General features: G+C 49.1%; 6 protein-coding genes across 6 annotated transcripts; 4 read left to right on the top strand and 2 right to left on the bottom strand.

The window, feature by feature from the left end:
* Nucleotides 1–1691: 1691 nt before the first annotated feature.
* Nucleotides 1692–2360, bottom strand: N7537_011950 (GFA family protein; the record flags this gene model as incomplete). The annotated part of the gene is made up of 3 exons (XM_056903004.1): nt 1692–1995; nt 2119–2298; nt 2353–2360. 3 exons carry the CDS (start codon nt 2358–2360, stop codon nt 1692–1694), a joined length of 492 nt encoding a protein of 163 aa, XP_056748291.1.
* A 471-nt stretch (nt 2361–2831) lies between these two features.
* On the top strand, nt 2832–3460 carry N7537_011949 (coiled-coil-helix-coiled-coil-helix domain-containing protein; the record flags this gene model as incomplete). The annotated part of the gene is made up of 4 exons (XM_056903003.1): nt 2832–2881; nt 3000–3034; nt 3129–3243; nt 3349–3460. The coding sequence occupies 4 exons, from the start codon at nt 2832–2834 to the stop codon at nt 3458–3460; spliced, it is 312 nt and encodes a 103-aa protein (XP_056748290.1).
* A 320-nt stretch (nt 3461–3780) lies between these two features.
* Nucleotides 3781–6281, top strand: N7537_011948 (nitrogen permease regulator 3 family protein; the record flags this gene model as incomplete). The annotated part of the gene is made up of 2 exons (XM_056903002.1): nt 3781–4849; nt 4903–6281. The coding sequence occupies 2 exons, from the start codon at nt 3781–3783 to the stop codon at nt 6279–6281; spliced, it is 2448 nt and encodes an 815-aa protein (XP_056748289.1).
* Nucleotides 6282–8757: 2476 nt separating this feature from the next.
* On the top strand, nt 8758–11803 carry N7537_011947 (La domain family; the record flags this gene model as incomplete). Its single annotated transcript, XM_056903001.1, has 2 exons — nt 8758–11168; nt 11230–11803. The coding sequence occupies 2 exons, from the start codon at nt 8758–8760 to the stop codon at nt 11801–11803; spliced, it is 2985 nt and encodes a 994-aa protein (XP_056748288.1).
* Nucleotides 11804–12910: 1107 nt separating this feature from the next.
* N7537_011946 (SPFH domain-containing protein) lies at nt 12911–14318 on the top strand (the record flags this gene model as incomplete). The annotated part of the gene is made up of 2 exons (XM_056903000.1): nt 12911–13421; nt 13511–14318. Exons 1-2 carry the CDS (start codon nt 12934–12936, stop codon nt 14316–14318), a joined length of 1296 nt encoding a protein of 431 aa, XP_056748287.1. The 5' UTR covers nt 12911–12933.
* Nucleotides 14319–14891: 573 nt separating this feature from the next.
* Nucleotides 14892–16039, bottom strand: N7537_011945 (uncharacterized protein; the record flags this gene model as incomplete). Its single annotated transcript, XM_056902999.1, has 2 exons — nt 14892–15447; nt 15525–16039. 2 exons carry the CDS (start codon nt 16037–16039, stop codon nt 14892–14894), a joined length of 1071 nt encoding a protein of 356 aa, XP_056748286.1.
* Between the last annotated feature and the right edge of the window lie 248 nt (nt 16040–16287).

Genomic DNA, 16287 nt, shown 5'->3' with positions numbered 1-16287 from the left:
TCTTCGCCCAACAGCCTTGTATGGTTTCAGCAATTGACGCCCAAGCTCTTTGGCTTCTTGCAGGCTGTCGCGATATCAGTCTACGCTTTCAAATTGGCAATAAGACCCGCCGTACTTGCATGATGAAGCATGGAACGCACTCGGTGGAAAACATTGCCAAGGAGACCAATTCATCTTAACCGTTGCAGTGGTATGTATTGCTCCATTGATGTATCTCCAACCATCCCTTGTATGTGAGTGAGGACTGGCCATTCCGCATGTAAACACAGATACAGTTCCCTTGGCCATATCCACTCCCACTCTCGGCCCACGTATTTCGCCGATGTTTGATGCCAAGACAAACAACGCCAAAGGTCGCACGCGTCTACCGTAGCTTACCGCTTTAGTTTATATAGCGAGCTCCACCCGTAAATTTTTTTCTTTCCTTCTGTATCGCTCGGAATTCTCCAGCTCTCACTCCTTTCTTTTGGTTTTTTTTTTTCTTAGCTTGGACTGTGTCTAATGATGGCACACACTCCAGCTGTGCACAAAGCCTGAGACTAATCCCAGTGCTGAATAATGCTCTGTTTATTTTATTTTTTTCCAAAAGGTAAGGAAAATCTTTTCCCTTCCCAACCCCAAACCCCCGGGGATGATTATATTATAGACATGCAAAGGCATTCCTCAATCAGAAGATCCATGTTGAATCTGTCATACTTTTAAGTTTCAGCCTTGTCTGACCCATCACAAAAACATTATTACTTTACAAGTCATACATTGAGTGATTTTTGACTAACAATCTCTCGCTCAGGTAAATTACGCTTGAATTCAATCCCTTCCCTCCATTGCGGCTGTTGCCTAGCATGAAGAAATCTTGAACGAACGGGCGGACATAACGTACCCATCTCCCTTCATCCAACAAAACCAGAGCGTACAAACTCTGTGGGTGTATGGGAAGTGGATTACTTGTTGAGAATTCGTCACCTGAACCATTGCCCTGATCAAAATTATTTTATGTCGCATCGATAAGTTGAGACCAGCATTTCTAACAGAAATTTTAGGTAATTCATCCCTCATCTCTCTCTGCCTTCCTCAACATGGTCAAACCTATCATGATGATTGTGTTATTCACACTGTTGGACTTGGACCTCGTGTCCGGGAATGAACATTATACAAAAATTCTGATTTAATGAGGTATGTGTCTTCTGTCAATCAGAGAAATCGTATTTAATGCTGACTGACTCGAAGCCTGACTTAGTTGCCATGTCTTGATTTCGCTTTTGACTCACGCTTTTTGCTTGAATCTCATCGCTAACTCGACATAAGTGAACAAATAGGACTACACACAGGTAGACCATTTGGCTCGTTGACCGTGAGTTTACTCTGCTTTCGTTTCCTATCTCATTGCATGATGAACACCAATATACTGTTCTATCTCTGAACTATCATGTCGATAAACTATTTTCACCTTGGAGAACTGATCTTTTCCTTGACTGCCATCATTTCACTCATCTCGTTGTATGATCAATTGCTAATATGCATCACAGGAGCCATTGGTCATTTTATAATATTTTAATATCAAATAATATTTTTCTTAAATCACTTTTCCATTCGTGTCTTCAGGCTCCTCCCTTAGATCTCTCGTAGCCACACCGTAACTCCTATACACCATTTCCAACACCTGCCAATTCACTCATGCTCAATGGCATTCCCTACTCGACAAACAAACCATGCTTCTTGTGCCATCCCTCAAGACTATCCTCACCATACTCCTTGTGCACACTCTTCTTTCCCTCCGGCCACCGCGCCCACGCCGGCTTCGATCCATCCATGATACACACCATCTCGTCGGGCACCGGCAATTCCGTATCGATTGCGGAGGCAAACGGATGAATCAGTTCAGGCCAGTGGTGGTCCCAAAGCCACAGCATGGTACTGCAGTTAGAGCAGAAGTTCCGCTCGGAAGCGCAAAGCTCTTCATCTGGTGTGCCGCGGTCTTTGATGGCAGAGTATTTCCTGGTCATGGCGTTAGTATATGTGATCGATGATATAATGAACGTATTCCAGTGTATGGAACGACAGTTTCCGGGTATATCCTGTGCTCGAAAGTCAAATTGGGTGAATGTGGATAGCTCGTACTTGATGAGATCTTTGCCCTTGATGATATTCAGGCTATCAGCGATGCCACCTAGGTTCACAGCCCCGAGGTATCCGCCTACTTTGCGGCAGATGCTGCAAGCGCATAGCTGGTAGGGAACTGGTGTTGGGGACTGGAGGGTAAATTCAACGCCGCCGCATTGGCAGCTTCCTTCGAGGTTCCTATAGACCCGGTTAGTCTGTCTGTTTCGAGGATGCAAGGCGGGCTCTACATACATAGGCATGATTTGGCGTGTTTGTTTGATAACCTAGTAGCAAGTAAGAGTATAATCCAAGCGATGTATTCAAGTTGGTGGGAAAGATTTGAGTTTATCCAAAGTTAAGAGGTGCTCCTTGATATATATACTTCCACCCCACTGAGGGGGGAAAATCCGACAACAAAACCAACAAAAAGAGCAAACCAGACTGGGCTCATACGATTAGAGGAGAGTCTAACCCCACCAATATATTTCCTATCAATGAACCTATATCCGAATGCCCGAGGCCTATTCCCTAGACGCCGGTTGATCTCATGACTATACCCCGCAGCTGTGATTGGCTGAACTGTGTTTGTATTGTTTGTTCTGTTTGTCTATCAGACGTTTGGATTCGCGTTCGCCGACTGATGCTCATCTCGCTGAGCTACTTTCTCGTCTGTACCAAAGCACGATCCTGTTGTGTTGAATAGAGCGGATATACGCTCAATCTTGCTGAAAATGAGTTTTGGAGCCCCCGGCGGTGGGTCGGTGAATTACAAGCCATCACCGTGAGTTGGATGATTCTAACCGTGCATACATATTTGTGCCTGCGGCATGCTGTCTAGCGAACGAACGAGATTGAATTCCTTGTCTACAGAATTGCTAACCAACTGATACCATCTGCAGACCCGAGCGCGGTAGCTTTCCTCTTGACCACGAAGGTACGCCAGCCCACAGTTACACGGCCCATATCCCGAATAAATGCGGCAAGACCAGCCAAGACAATGAAGCTAATTACAAATTGGGACACTGCAGGAGAATGCAAGCACGTTATTTCGGGTTACCTGAAGTGTATCAAGATGAACAAAGGCACAAATGACGAGGCGTGTCGCAAATTGGCAAAGGAATACCTTGCCTGCCGCATGGACAAGTAAGTCAGCCCGATACGCACAAGCACCGACTATCGCCATTGGAAAGGAATTGGACTCGTGACGAATGTTAAAGCAAAATGCTGATCTAGACGACTGGTGATTAGGAACCTCATGGCGCCGGATAACTTCGAGAACCTTGGGCTAGTGTTTAAAGACGGCGAAGGGAAACAACAGACACCAGCCACACCAGCTGCAAGCGCAACAAATCTAGGCTAGAAAAGCTGATATAGGACTGGGAGACGTTGGGTGATATTGTATGATATAGAGGAGTGGCGCTAGTCCGTGATATTCGGGTAGTGCTGGCATTATTCAAGGCGTTGCACATAAGAAAATGTATTTGGTACCTATTTAACACATGAAATAAGTAAATATGATCCGTGTAAATGAGTGAGCATCGAAATTCGCCCAATTATACCAATCTGAACAGTGCTGATATGTTGGCTCTCATATGCTATATGCGTTCCCCGCATATGGAACCGTTTCCGCCCAGCCACTCTTACGATCTCCAACTCCTCCACGGAGCCCCAATCCACCAAATGTCATCCATCGCCCGGCCACCAGACCCGTGCCTCGTGGCCATCATCCTCATTGTGCGCTCTCGCACCGGCCCCCGTCTCGTTTTCCACTACCCCCCGAACCCGCTCAGCGAGAGCCGCATTAAAACCACCACCAAGGGCGGCCGGCGCGTCTCGCGCACTCGCACACGATCCAAAAATACCGATTCGAGCTCGAGCTCCGAGAGTGGCTTGAGTTCTGATGAAGATGAGGATGAACGGGAAACACAGAGCCATGCTGGTGGGAGTTCCGTGCTGGCGGGTCGCCGCGCTAGCAACTTCGGCCTCGATGATCATCTCCCCGCCGCTGCATCGCCTGCTGCTGGTGAAACCCAGCGCCCACCGTCGCTAGGCTCTGCGCGCGGCTCGTCTGCTCGGAAACGGGCTGCGGGCACCGATCCGGATCCCGACGACGATGCGGGGACGGCGTCTGATCGGCCTGATGATGGCCCTGGGAGCTCTAGGCCGCCTTGGGAGTCGCTTTTGGGTGTGCCTGGGAGTGTGTGGGAGAAACTGCTTAGTCCATCTAGGTCGTGGCATAAGCGGCGCTTTGAGGTTGGCATCAATGATTTGGCGCTTATTGGTTGGCCGGTCTTTGTGCGCGAGGATGGCTCATGGCGCAAGCAACGACGCAAGAAGCAGAAGAAGCCTCGTGCTGAATGGGACGGTGGGGAATTAGGCCATAATGATAGTGCTGAGGAGGGCAAGAAGGACGAGCAATTTGTTACTTCGCCTGATCTGGGTGCCAGTGTCGCTTCCATTGCGGAGTCGCTGACATCGCCGACAGACAGCAAGCGTTCGTCAACCGGCGGACGGCCTGGGAAATCAGATGAGTCGCTTGATCCGGAGGACAAAGACCATATGACAATGTTCAATGTTGTCTTTGTTGTGGATCCTCCTTTGCTGGAGTACTCCATGCGTGTGAAGGAAATCTACGAAAACATCATCAAAAAATTCGCCAAAGCTCTCAAATGGGAACAGGCCCGCACTGACTATGTGTGGAAGGAGTCTCAACATATTCTCCAAGTGAGGAGAAGAGCGCGAGAGACAAGTATGTTTCCTGCTAATCACCGCCCTGCTGAAGCTGACAATGATACTGGACAGAAACATCAACCCATAATCTTTACTCCGAATTGATATCTCAGTCGTCTCTAGCTCGAGCTATCTACACAGTCTATAGCAGCATATCAGCATCCAAAATCGCATCCGTATCGCTCAGCCCGGATGTTTCCATCTCGCTCCAGATCCCACCTTTGACCTCTACAGCATACCTTACTGGTCCTATGGATAAAGCATACCCCGGCCTCTGGCTCACAACAGCAGACAGTGCAACCCCTGCCGAGGATCCAAGTGTGGATGAAATCAATGTGCCACATCAGGTCCTGGCAAAGCACTTTGCTTTACTTCTGTTGGATAGTGAAGCCGCCATTATCAAGGACATTGAAGCGTCCGGGGGGACGCTGGCCCCCGCGCTTGCGCATTATATCCGATGCTCCAAGCCAACCAAGTCATTTGCACAGATATCAGTATCATCGGGAATCCCACTATCCCATATCCAGATGCTGTCAAGCCATCTTGTATACTGGCGTCGTGCTCGCGCCATCCCTCCCATCCACCAACGAGACACATACATCGTCTCTCCAAACTGTGACTTGAGCAAGCTTGAAATAGCTACGATTGCTTATCAGACAGCATTCCCAACCTACCCTAGTTTGCCAAAAATGCTTTCCACGCTCAGTGGTACCCCTCGCCCTTATAGCAACTTCATCCCCAGCAAAGACCACAAAGAGATCTATTTTACTATCCTGGCCTGGTTACTGCGCGGCGGCTGGGTCACCCAGCTCCGCACTTTCGCTCGCATCAAAGTCTCACCTGAGGTCAAAATGGCCGTGGAGATGGCGCTGCGCAAGGAGGAAGTTGAGCGATACCTGTCCAAGGGCAACTCAAATTCGATCTCGGTGGACGAGGACGATGATAGTGACTCTGACGATGAACATGACGACGCGAACTCTTCCTCGTCCTCTTCCCTCGACAGCCACGGCAGCGGAGATGAAACGCCCACACCCAATCGACTTGACCCACACGCCCAACTACGCTCTTCTCACAAACTCCTCGATCAATCAACAGCTCTCCGGCTGTCCTCCTTCATCCTTTCCCCGCACCGCGCATCCCCACTCGAGTCCCGCTGGCTTGACGAAATCTTCTCCCGATTCCCCGACAACCCTAGACCCGTCCAGGGAGACGAAAACGCCAGTCCGGATATCACGCCCAACGATAGCCTGGCCCTGCACAAGCAGTACTGGCCTGTCTTCCTCAAGTACTTCAATGGCTACGATGCCCTGGAGAAGATCTGCGTGCGCGAGGGTCTTAAGCGCAAGCTTGTCTGGCAGGTCCTTATGCGCCTGGGCTTGGTGACGGGTCCACTGGGCGCGATGGATCTCGATGCGCGTGAACAGGTGTTGGTTAGTGTTCGACATTGGTAGGTGGTTTTTATGGTGTTGGCTCGGAATATGGAACATGGTGTTTTCTCTAGAAGAACAATGATATCCCTCTTTTACATAGACGTCGGTTTCTGTTCATATCAGGCAAATCCCGCTGGTATAGATCCCGGAGACCGGAAGCACTTCAGTTTCGGGGTACTACATGTAGTAATACAGCCCGTGTATTCTGATTACATACCCACTCTGCTATTCCGATGGTTTCCGCGTGCCCTCAGCCCTAATCACTGCCGAAAGCACACCGTTTTGAATATGGACTTATTAGATGAAGGGGAATTGGGATGGTTCGTATTCGAGTTATTTAGTTTAATTGGATTGGTTCGTTTAATTTTTATTTAAAGATATACATGTACGGGGGAAAAAAGAGTGACAGTGTTAGTATGTACCAAGGCAGTTCACGTGTTCCAACATTGGTCAATTATATCACATTCTTTTCGTCGCACAATGATCAGCATAGGTAATTTTGTTTTCTCGCAGGGTACTATGTAATCTAATATGTAATCCCTCACTTGGCACTTCTTCATTCGAATGTATTGATGTGTATTACGTTTACCCCAATTCCCATCACCGGGCCGTATATCCGATCAACGGTCCAACGGGCTGAAGATTGCAAGGGCCTGAGGGGGATTTGGGTTATAGTTGGGTGTGTGTATATTTAAGTTGATAATAACATATGACGGTTCTATAATATGGCTGCTATGATATTCTACGTATTATTTATTATATATATAATAACAATAATAATAATAATAACAGTTGTCATTTCAATGATAACCTCGTCTCTCCCACGTCAGATATTTCTATTGTGCGCCAATGGTTCCGGTGGACCCCGCGATGTTCAGATACACTTTGTATGTATTCTTGCTGCAAGTTGATGAGGGGAATCTTAGTATAGGTATTCCGTTGTATTCTATACGACATCTATTGTTAGGACTTGAATAGAAGCTCGATCTATAAAGTAAAAGGTCTTCGATTGAAGGTCCGGAACAAGAACGCCATAGTGTTATCCAATTGGCTGGACTTCTGTTGCTTGAGAGCTTAGAACCCTGAAGTATCGCCACTTCGACACCTATTTTAATCATGGGTCGCCTGAGCTGTGATTGTTATTGGGCCAATACCCTTTAAAGAAGCATGCGGCTCAATTATATGACTTTGAACTGATTCTTTGTTGGTTTCATAGACTACACATGGATGTATAAAAAGCACCTGAATGCCGAGAGTATTATTGACCTCGGTAAAGTGAATACACAACTAGAAGTGGACATAGTATGTATAAGACAGGGTATTCTAGGGATTCATAATGTGTTCAGTCTGCTATGCGTAATAAGTATATAAGTACTCCGTACTCCGTACTATGGGATTATATGCCTCACTCAGCTAGTACTAACTCAGCTCCGAGATGCCCGACTATATATGGATTGACCTAGGGAACCCGAGACAAGGCAATCCTCACTTGAATTAGAAATGATATATGATATTTAAAGAAAAGAAACCCTGCAAATAAAATGAAAAGAAATTAGACCAAAGAGAAGTTGTTTTTTTATTTTTTTCAAAAGTCCTTTTATGCGAAATTCCACAATAAAAAATGAAAATAAAAAAACCATACAAAATGTGTCCATCCAATATTAATTACGTGTAAAGAAAAAACCCCGCTACCAGTTCTGCCCTGAACCAAATAATTTTGCTTCTCTCTCTTCTCTACATTTCTTCCCCCTCCGCATCGGGTTGTTTTCTCCCTTCTTCCGCGACTTCCTTTCTCCCTTACGGTACCTCTCCGTCTCAGAGAGAACCGAGATTCTTCCTCCGACTCCCACGTGCCGATTCCGCGGTCATTTTTTTTTCAAGGGATTGATCTTGTGCTTCGCATCCTTGTCGAATCTTGAGTGGACTTACACAGCGTTCCTGTGAATCCGACTTGCATCCCCCACTCAGCGACTAAGCCCTTTCAACCCTTCTTAGTCTGACGACGTCGACAAGGCAGTGCCTTCGTTGCGTCCTCGGTGGGAATTTTTTTTTTCCTTAACACACCTTACTCTTTGTTTTCTGACAACCTGTGCGCTCACAAGTCACGGCTGTTGAGATCACCCCTCCACACCGAGAAATCGACGGTCCATTCATCCATGCGATTTGTGGTCTAGACGATCCTCCCAGCAGATACAACTCCTTCGATTGCCCTTTTGCGACCCAATACCCTCCGTGGTCCTTCGTCTCGCTTACGCACAAAATCGACCTTTCGACACACAATTGAGAGCCTCTCTGAAAAGACGGGAAGCTACATATTAGTGGGGTCACAAGAAGCTGGAATCTTTCCCTTTCTTGGTTTTCACTTTGCGCAGGTGCCATCTCGCCCCCAGTAGGCGTAGACTGAGACCCAGCGTCATCCCAGGTCGTCCGGTAAAATAAACCGCACCTCATTTCCCCCCCACACTCGATCAGAGCTACGATAAGCTCTCATTTCGACATGTCTACGTTTTCGTACGCACAAGCCGCTAAGGGCGTCGTCTCCGGGACACCGACCCCGTCCAAGACACCATCAGAATCCGAGAAGACTGACTCCAAACCGGAGGAGCAGACCGTCGTCGAGACTACAACGGATGACGCACCAGCCCCCACTGAGTCTGAGCCCGTCCAAAAATCCGAGGTAGTCGCAGAGGATAAGGATGACGATTTCACCACTGTCACCAACAAGCACGCCGCTAAGACAAAGGCCATCAACTCTCGAACATCAAGCCCGAGCGTGCGCACAGGCTCCAAGTCGCGCAAGACAAAGGAGGATGATTCAAATACCTCTAACGGCAACGCAGATGTCACTGCTGAGAAACAGGCTCCCAGCGAGGGACAGACCGAGAAGACCGAAGGTGCCGCAGAGAAGACTGAAAAATCCGAGGATTCCGAGAAGACCGCATCACCACCCAAGGAGCTGAAGGCTGCTCCTCTCCCATCGGTTAACATCTGGCAACAGAGAAGAGAGGCCCAGGATGCCAAGACCAAGGCTGTCCCCAAGTCCGCTCCCGCTAGCAAAGCGGCCTCCACTGAGGCCACCTCAACTGGTGATGAGACCAAGCAAGACTCCAGGGCCAGCTCCAAGAAGAAGGGTGCCGATGGTGCACAGGAAGGTGTCAAGGATCGCAAGAAGACCGATGGTGGAAAAGGACGCGATGCCGGATCCGTTCCCCCAGTAGAAGACGCTACTGCCTGGCCTACCCCCCAAGTTGCGATTGGCGAAGAAAAGAAGAAGTCCCATGAAAAGACCGATAAGAGCCCCGTCATCAGACCCCATGGAAAGGAAAAGTGGACACCTGTTCCTTATGTCCCCACTGCTGTTTTCAACACCCCGCTCCCATCTGCCGGTGGCCGTGGAGGTAGACGGGCCACTCGTGGTGGCCGGGACAGTGGCCGTGGAGCACACGGAAATGGTGCCGCTACCACCGACAAGGCTGCCTCTGGACAGGCCGCCCAAGGCGCAAAGCAGACCTCCGGAGACCGAGGACGCGAAGCTGGCACTGGACGTGCCGCTTCTCTTCCCGCCCAGTCGAGACGGTCCACAAGCGCCGACGGCGGTGCTGCAACTGATGCACGCAAGGCTTCCCAGGCACCTGAGCGCGGCCGTGGAGCTCGCAACGGAGAGGAGAACAAGCAGGTGAATGGCGGAGAGAATACCCACCGATCCCAACGTGAGGGCAAGCCCTTTGGAAGAAACCAGGATGCCCGCGCAGGTGACCGCAACCAGAAGGGTGGAAACCTGGCTGTTGACTCGCAGGCTGCAGCCCGCAGCAACGGTCGCTTTGAGGCCGGATCCAAGTCTGCCGACCCCACCGGTTTCAACGAGTTCAACCGCGAACGTGGAGAGTTCCGCTCTGAACGTGGAGGTCGTGGGTCTAACCGTGGCCGCGGTGGCGCTTACTCCAACTTCGGCGGCCAGAACGCCCAGTTCAATGCGTCTATGTCCAACAACTCATTCGCCCCAAAGGCGTTTGGCTTCAACGACCGTCAGCGGTCACAGCAGCATGGCCTCCCCAATGGATCTCAACAAGGAAACCGTATGCCCCTCCGATCGCCCTCTTTGCCCACTCCCGCAAACATGTACGGTGTTGTTTATCCTTTCCCAGGTGATATCAACACGATGTATGGCTACCCAGCTGTCAACTCTGCCCCGATGAGCGCTGTTCCCTACCAGCAACAATACGTGGAGCCTTTCTCGCTCATGAACATGCTGTCCATGCAATTGGAGTACTACTTCTCGGTTGACAACATGTGCAAGGACATGTTCCTTCGCAAGCAGATGGATTCTCAAGGCTTTGTGCCTCTGAACGTCCTTGGCAGTTTCAAGCGTGTCAAGTCCCTCACTGAAGACTTTGAACTCCTTCGTCACGTGGCCCGCCAGCTGCGTAGCGTTGAGTGCCAAACTGGTGAGGATGGCGTTGACCGCCTGCGTCCCAGAGACAAGTGGCAGCAATGGGTCCTCCCCGTGGACCAGCGTGAACCTTCCGCCCAACATGACGGAGCCGCGCCTGCTAGAAAGACTGACGAGAACACGCCGGTTCACAGCCACTCTGAGAATGTTATCAACGGATCCGCTCCTCAGTTCGTTCCTAACGGTGTCGCCCATGATGTGAAGACTTCACTTTCTTCTACCGCTCCGGAATTCATGCCCTCATTGCTACCCACCGCAGTGAACGAAATTGCCAATGTAGGATACCCCTGGAACCCCCCAGTCTCCCCCGATGACTCGACAGCGTCGTTCTTTTCGTCGTCTTCCTTTTTCCCCGTGGACCATTCATTTGTTGACTCTTCTTCCTCAGCGCGTGGACTAGATTCCCAGTCCGAACCCCCTTTCCCCTCTGATTTGGAACCGACGGTGACCCCGACGAGGTAAGCTGAACTTTTTACATGAGATTTTTTTCCTGCAGGCACTGACTGACTGTATGAATAGCTTTGACGCAGATTACCTTCGACACCCAATCGGCGGTGCCGATTGGTTCATCCAAAAGTCTTTTGCCAAAGCGCACCAACCGGCGCCCATATCAAAGGGGAAGGGCCGTTCGTCCACAGAAACGTCAAATTATGTCCCAAAATCTTTCAATATGTCTCGCAAAGAAACTTTCGATGGCCGAGGCCGACCGACGGCAAGAAGGTATAGCTTTGGAATGACCCAGCCCTACGAATCTTGGTCATTCAGCTTGACAAAAAATTTCAATTCGCGTTTGTACAATGAATTTAGGCGTTCAGCCCTTGATGATCTTTTGACTCGACACGCTTACAACGGTTTCAACGAGCTCATGGAATTCTATCGGAACTGTCTGCTCCACCGTCGACCCATCCCTGACCTCGTGATGTACGACATGGTCCATCTTTCACAAGATCAAACATCGGACTACCACACCCTCATCTCCAATACGATCCATGAAACCATTGCCAGTGGAAAGATGAACTCAAACAACCGGTTGAGAATCAGCAAATATTTCAATACCCAACCCGGCAAGATGGCGGGAGAAAAGTTATCATGAGCCCTTTCGCATTTTTTTCTGAATTTTGCTTCTTCGCGACACGTCTCCTTTTACTGCTTGTTCATATTTCATGACTAGCATTATTCCTTTTTTTTTTTTTTTTTTTTTTTGCATGCATATTCGCCAATCTCTTCTTTTTGAGTTCCAAGTGACCCCTTCATTGCAATTACGCGGTCTGGTTTCTCGGTCAACTCGAAACTACGGAGTTTACGCATCTCCTTTTTTCTGTTTAATTTTCATTGCTTTTCAGTCATGGGAGATTCTCAAAACGTTCTGGCGTCCGGGCATGATTTTACTGGCAGTCTCTCTTTCTTTCGCTGCCTGCCGCTACGGTGTGCCGGGCCCCCAAAATTCGTTTTTTTTTTCGACCCTTGACATAGATATTTCCACTACTTTTTTTCTTGTTTCCTTCCTGAGGTTGTGGCTTTCCTTTATCGATCCAGTTAATCTGCGATCCAGGTCTTTCATCGGCCCTGGATCTTAACAAGTATCAGCATGGCAATGGCCCAGAGAAAAGCACATGTTCTAAAAGTCTTGTCTGAGGTTATCTGCGTGTTTCGAGTATCGTTTATGGTGCCAATCGGAGAAAATGAATCCAGCATATCTACATTGTCGATCTCTTCCTCCCTGGGAGACCATCCATTCGGGCTACCCAGTGCCTCTTTGCACACAACTTTTGAAGTGGATTGATCCATTTCAGTGCTTTTTTTCCTTCTTTCTGGGGTCCCTGCACAGAAGGTTTTGTTTTGTCTGCTGTGTTCTTTGCATAAACTGGGCTGCTGAGGCCCTTGTGGAGTAATATGATTGATATGATTGATATGCATACTATGTACTCCATGATATTGAGCGTGATATGTAAGAGAATGTTAATTGTGATATGTGTTAGTTATAAACCATGTATATAATGATAGTCATCTCATTATATGAAGCAAGTCGAGTCTGATGGAATGATGTCGATGGTTCCTGCCTCAGGCACCCAGAGCTTTGCAACCTTCCAAACGGAGACAAGTCAATTCCGATCCGGCTCTAACAGCTCCCCTTCCGCTCTCTAGCTCTGTCCTGCGCATTCAAAACACCGTTCTTCTTTTCCTTAAAAACCCATTTACATTTAAATCCACCTCTTGATCAAGATGGAGGGCGCATCCCGCCAAACGTCAAGGCTACTCCGGCCTCGTGGCCAGAAACTCCTTCCCCAACGTCTTACACGAAGCTCCGCAGCCACCGCCACACCTTTCACCCAGATCCAACGACGAACACTTTCAAATTCTCCTCGGTCGCTTGCTCCAGAATCACTTCTCAACAGTTTCAGAACTGGTGGTTCATACAATGAGGGACCCACCAGCTATTTCTCCAACCGCCAAACGCTCCCCGCGAACACCGTTGTGCGATTCGTGCCACAACAGACAGCATGGATCGTCGAGCGCATGGGAAAGTTTGATCGTATCCTAGAACCTGGTCTTGCGATCCTTGTGCCATTCTTGGACCGAATTGCCTACGTGAAGAGCTTGAAGGAGGCCGCTATTGAGATCCCCAGCCAAAACGCCATTACCGCGGATAATGTAACCCTTGAGCTGGACGGTGTGCTATATACGCGCGTTTTCGATGCGTACAAGGCAAGGTAGGTGATTTATAGTGATTCTTGGGTGTTATGTGAAATTGGACATGTCGGAACAAGGCAATCGCTAATACGTCAATCGTCAATTCTAGCTACGGAGTCGAGGACGCAGAATACGCTATTTCGCAACTCGCGCAGACGACTATGCGTTCCGAAATTGGTCAGTTGACCCTCGATCACGTTCTTAAGGAACGCGCCAATCTCAATACAAACATCACCAAAGCTATCAACGAGGCGGCACAGGAGTGGGGTGTCGTCTGTCTCCGTTATGAGATTAGGGATATCCACGCGCCGGAGGCCGTCGTTGCTGCCATGCACCGCCAGGTTACTGCTGAGCGCTCCAAACGAGCTGAGATCCTCGAGTCTGAAGGTCAGCGCCAGAGCGCGATCAACATTGCCGAGGGTCGCAAGCAGTCTGTTATTTTGGCTTCTGAGGCTCTGCGCTCTGAGAAGGTCAACCACGCTTCTGGTGAAGCCGAGGCTATCAAGCTTAAGGCCGAGGCTACCGCGCTTGGCATTGACGCTGTTTCTCGGGCCATCGAGGAGGGCGGCGAGAACGCTCACAATGCTATTAGTCTGAGCGTTGCTGAGAAGTACGTTGCGGCTTGGTCTAACCTGGCACGCGAAGGCACGGCTGTGGTTGTTCCCGGTAATGTCGGGGACATGGGTGGTATGATTGCCAATGCCATGGCTGTCTACGGCAAGGTCAGCGAAACGCAGGCCAAGGGATTGGCAAAGAAAGCTCTTGGAGTTGAAGCTTCTCGGTCATCAGAATCGCCGCAAAATAGCCAGGTGCCGACCTTCTTTGAGGAGCATACTGAGCAGAATATACAGTCTAATGTCGCCTCGCAAACTGCGGACGAGGGATTTGAGACGGTCGCCGGCGAACACAAGAAATAAGCGTCTGTACTTCACCCAACCTAAACGAGAACGACGACTCCTCTCTTGATTTGCTTTTATTTCCCTCACCCTTGTGTCTTTTTGTTCTGACACCTCCACTCAGCTCCTTGGATGCATGGGCTGTCTCTACATTCTTGTATTGGGCTCTTTACATTTACGCACCACCTCCCATCTCCATTTATTTACTTTTCCTCTACTGCCTATGGGCTTCCTATTGTTTTCCGGCATTTCTTTAAGAGTCTTCCCAAAAGCACGAGCTACGCTGTGCATGTGGCATCGAATTCGCCATATTGGTTCCTGTATGTGTACATAAAGCAATTGTTGATCAGGGAGCCTGTGAGGAAGGAGAATATCTCAATGTACAAGTATCAGTATTTTGCATCTTTCTAGGATTATAGGTCGGTTGTGAACGGTCGGATATAAATTGTGTCAGATCAGCTTTTTGGTTTCTCTTTGGTTTTCATCACTTGATTTTTGCGGATCGAAGTTAGATTTCAGCATTGAATCATGCTGATTCTACCTCGTCTCTTCTTCAAAAGCTGTATCCTACATTTACTACAGATTATTACATAGTTATAGAATCCGAGGACCTGTCAAATCGACGCCTGAAAAGGCCGCCTTCCTTGTAATTCCAGACGGGGCAACATCTTGGTCGCCATACTCGACAGGCGTGCACTCGTACCAGTCAGTTATCGCCAACTCCCACCTGCTCTGCTTCTCCGCCCTGCCTGTCAAGCAAGGGAGCCAATCCAACGGAACATAAAGCTTTAAACAAGTCCACTCTCGACTCTGTGCAAGTCTACCCAACGGCGCAAGAATATCATCTATCTTGTCACCGTCTATAGTCCCTCTCACCTTCTCCCAGGCCGGCATATGCATCGTCAAGCGCAACTTCTGAACTTTGCAAAAGCAATGCTCAAACAGATCAAATAAGGCCGGGTAGACCCTTTCCCAAGCCGAGGCCTCTCTTTCATCTAATTTGTACCAGAAATCAAAAGAGATGTCCATACACGTGATAAGAGACGAGCAGGCCGGCGATAAAAGCCTAGACATGATAAACGGAGCGTCTAATCCGTTCCGTAGAACAAAGACATTCGTCCCGTATAGCACTGTCAATGCCTCTTCATAGCTGGGGAATAGTATAAGCCATGCTCAGCCTACATCCAAAAAGGAAACCAACACCCAAGACTCCTGATCAAGACTCACCCGATCTGACAACACCTCAACCACTCTACGCCCCCAAGTTTCGTCCTCGCCGGCGCGCTCTTCAACCCCTCGACCCTGTTCGCATTCCTCTCATCCTCACGGCCCCAACACCGGTCATCAACAAAAGATCCACTCCGCTGGCAAACACCATGCCACCAATCCCAGCGCTTCCCGTCCCGTCCTGGTTTCGGATGAAATGGCGACGCGAACATCCACCCGTGCTCGATGTGTACGCGGCGATTGCCCATTAGCTCAATGTAGATTAGTCTCCGGACTTCTATTGGGAGCTGGAAGAAGTGACTTGTTTGTTGATGGTTGCATTGTCGGGTGTTGAGCTTGAGAATGCGTTGGTCTGCTGCTGGGATTGGTAGTTTCCATCCATTGAAGGGGTCGTCGTTGACCGAGCAGGTGGAATCGGAGATTCCGATTGCGTTTGGGGAAACACTTTTGGGCCTGGTGTACGCATCTTTCTCTTTGTGTTTCCTTTGGAATAATCTATAGATTTTGGGGGCCATTCTTGGTTTAAGCTGTTATGCTGGGGAGCTTTGTGTGTGTACGGGTGTGGGTGGATGAGGTGAGTGCGTGGCAGAAGCTGCTACGGAACCATGTAACTATGAGGAGCCGTGACTTACTGATGTGCCGAGAGCCGCGCTAGTAAGATCACATGCGACACCGAATACGCCGACATGCCTAGAGTTTTAGCCCATCGTATGTTGGTTATGTTTAACTATGTAGCTAGAGATTTGATGTGAAGCGCCAACCT

This window comes from Penicillium hordei (assembly GCF_028827395.1).
Source record: "Penicillium hordei strain IBT 12815 chromosome Unknown utg000006l_segment0_segment0, whole genome shotgun sequence".
NCBI classification, from domain to species: Eukaryota; Fungi; Ascomycota; class Eurotiomycetes; order Eurotiales; family Aspergillaceae; genus Penicillium; species Penicillium hordei.
This window is presented reverse-complemented; position numbering and strand designations above follow the sequence as displayed.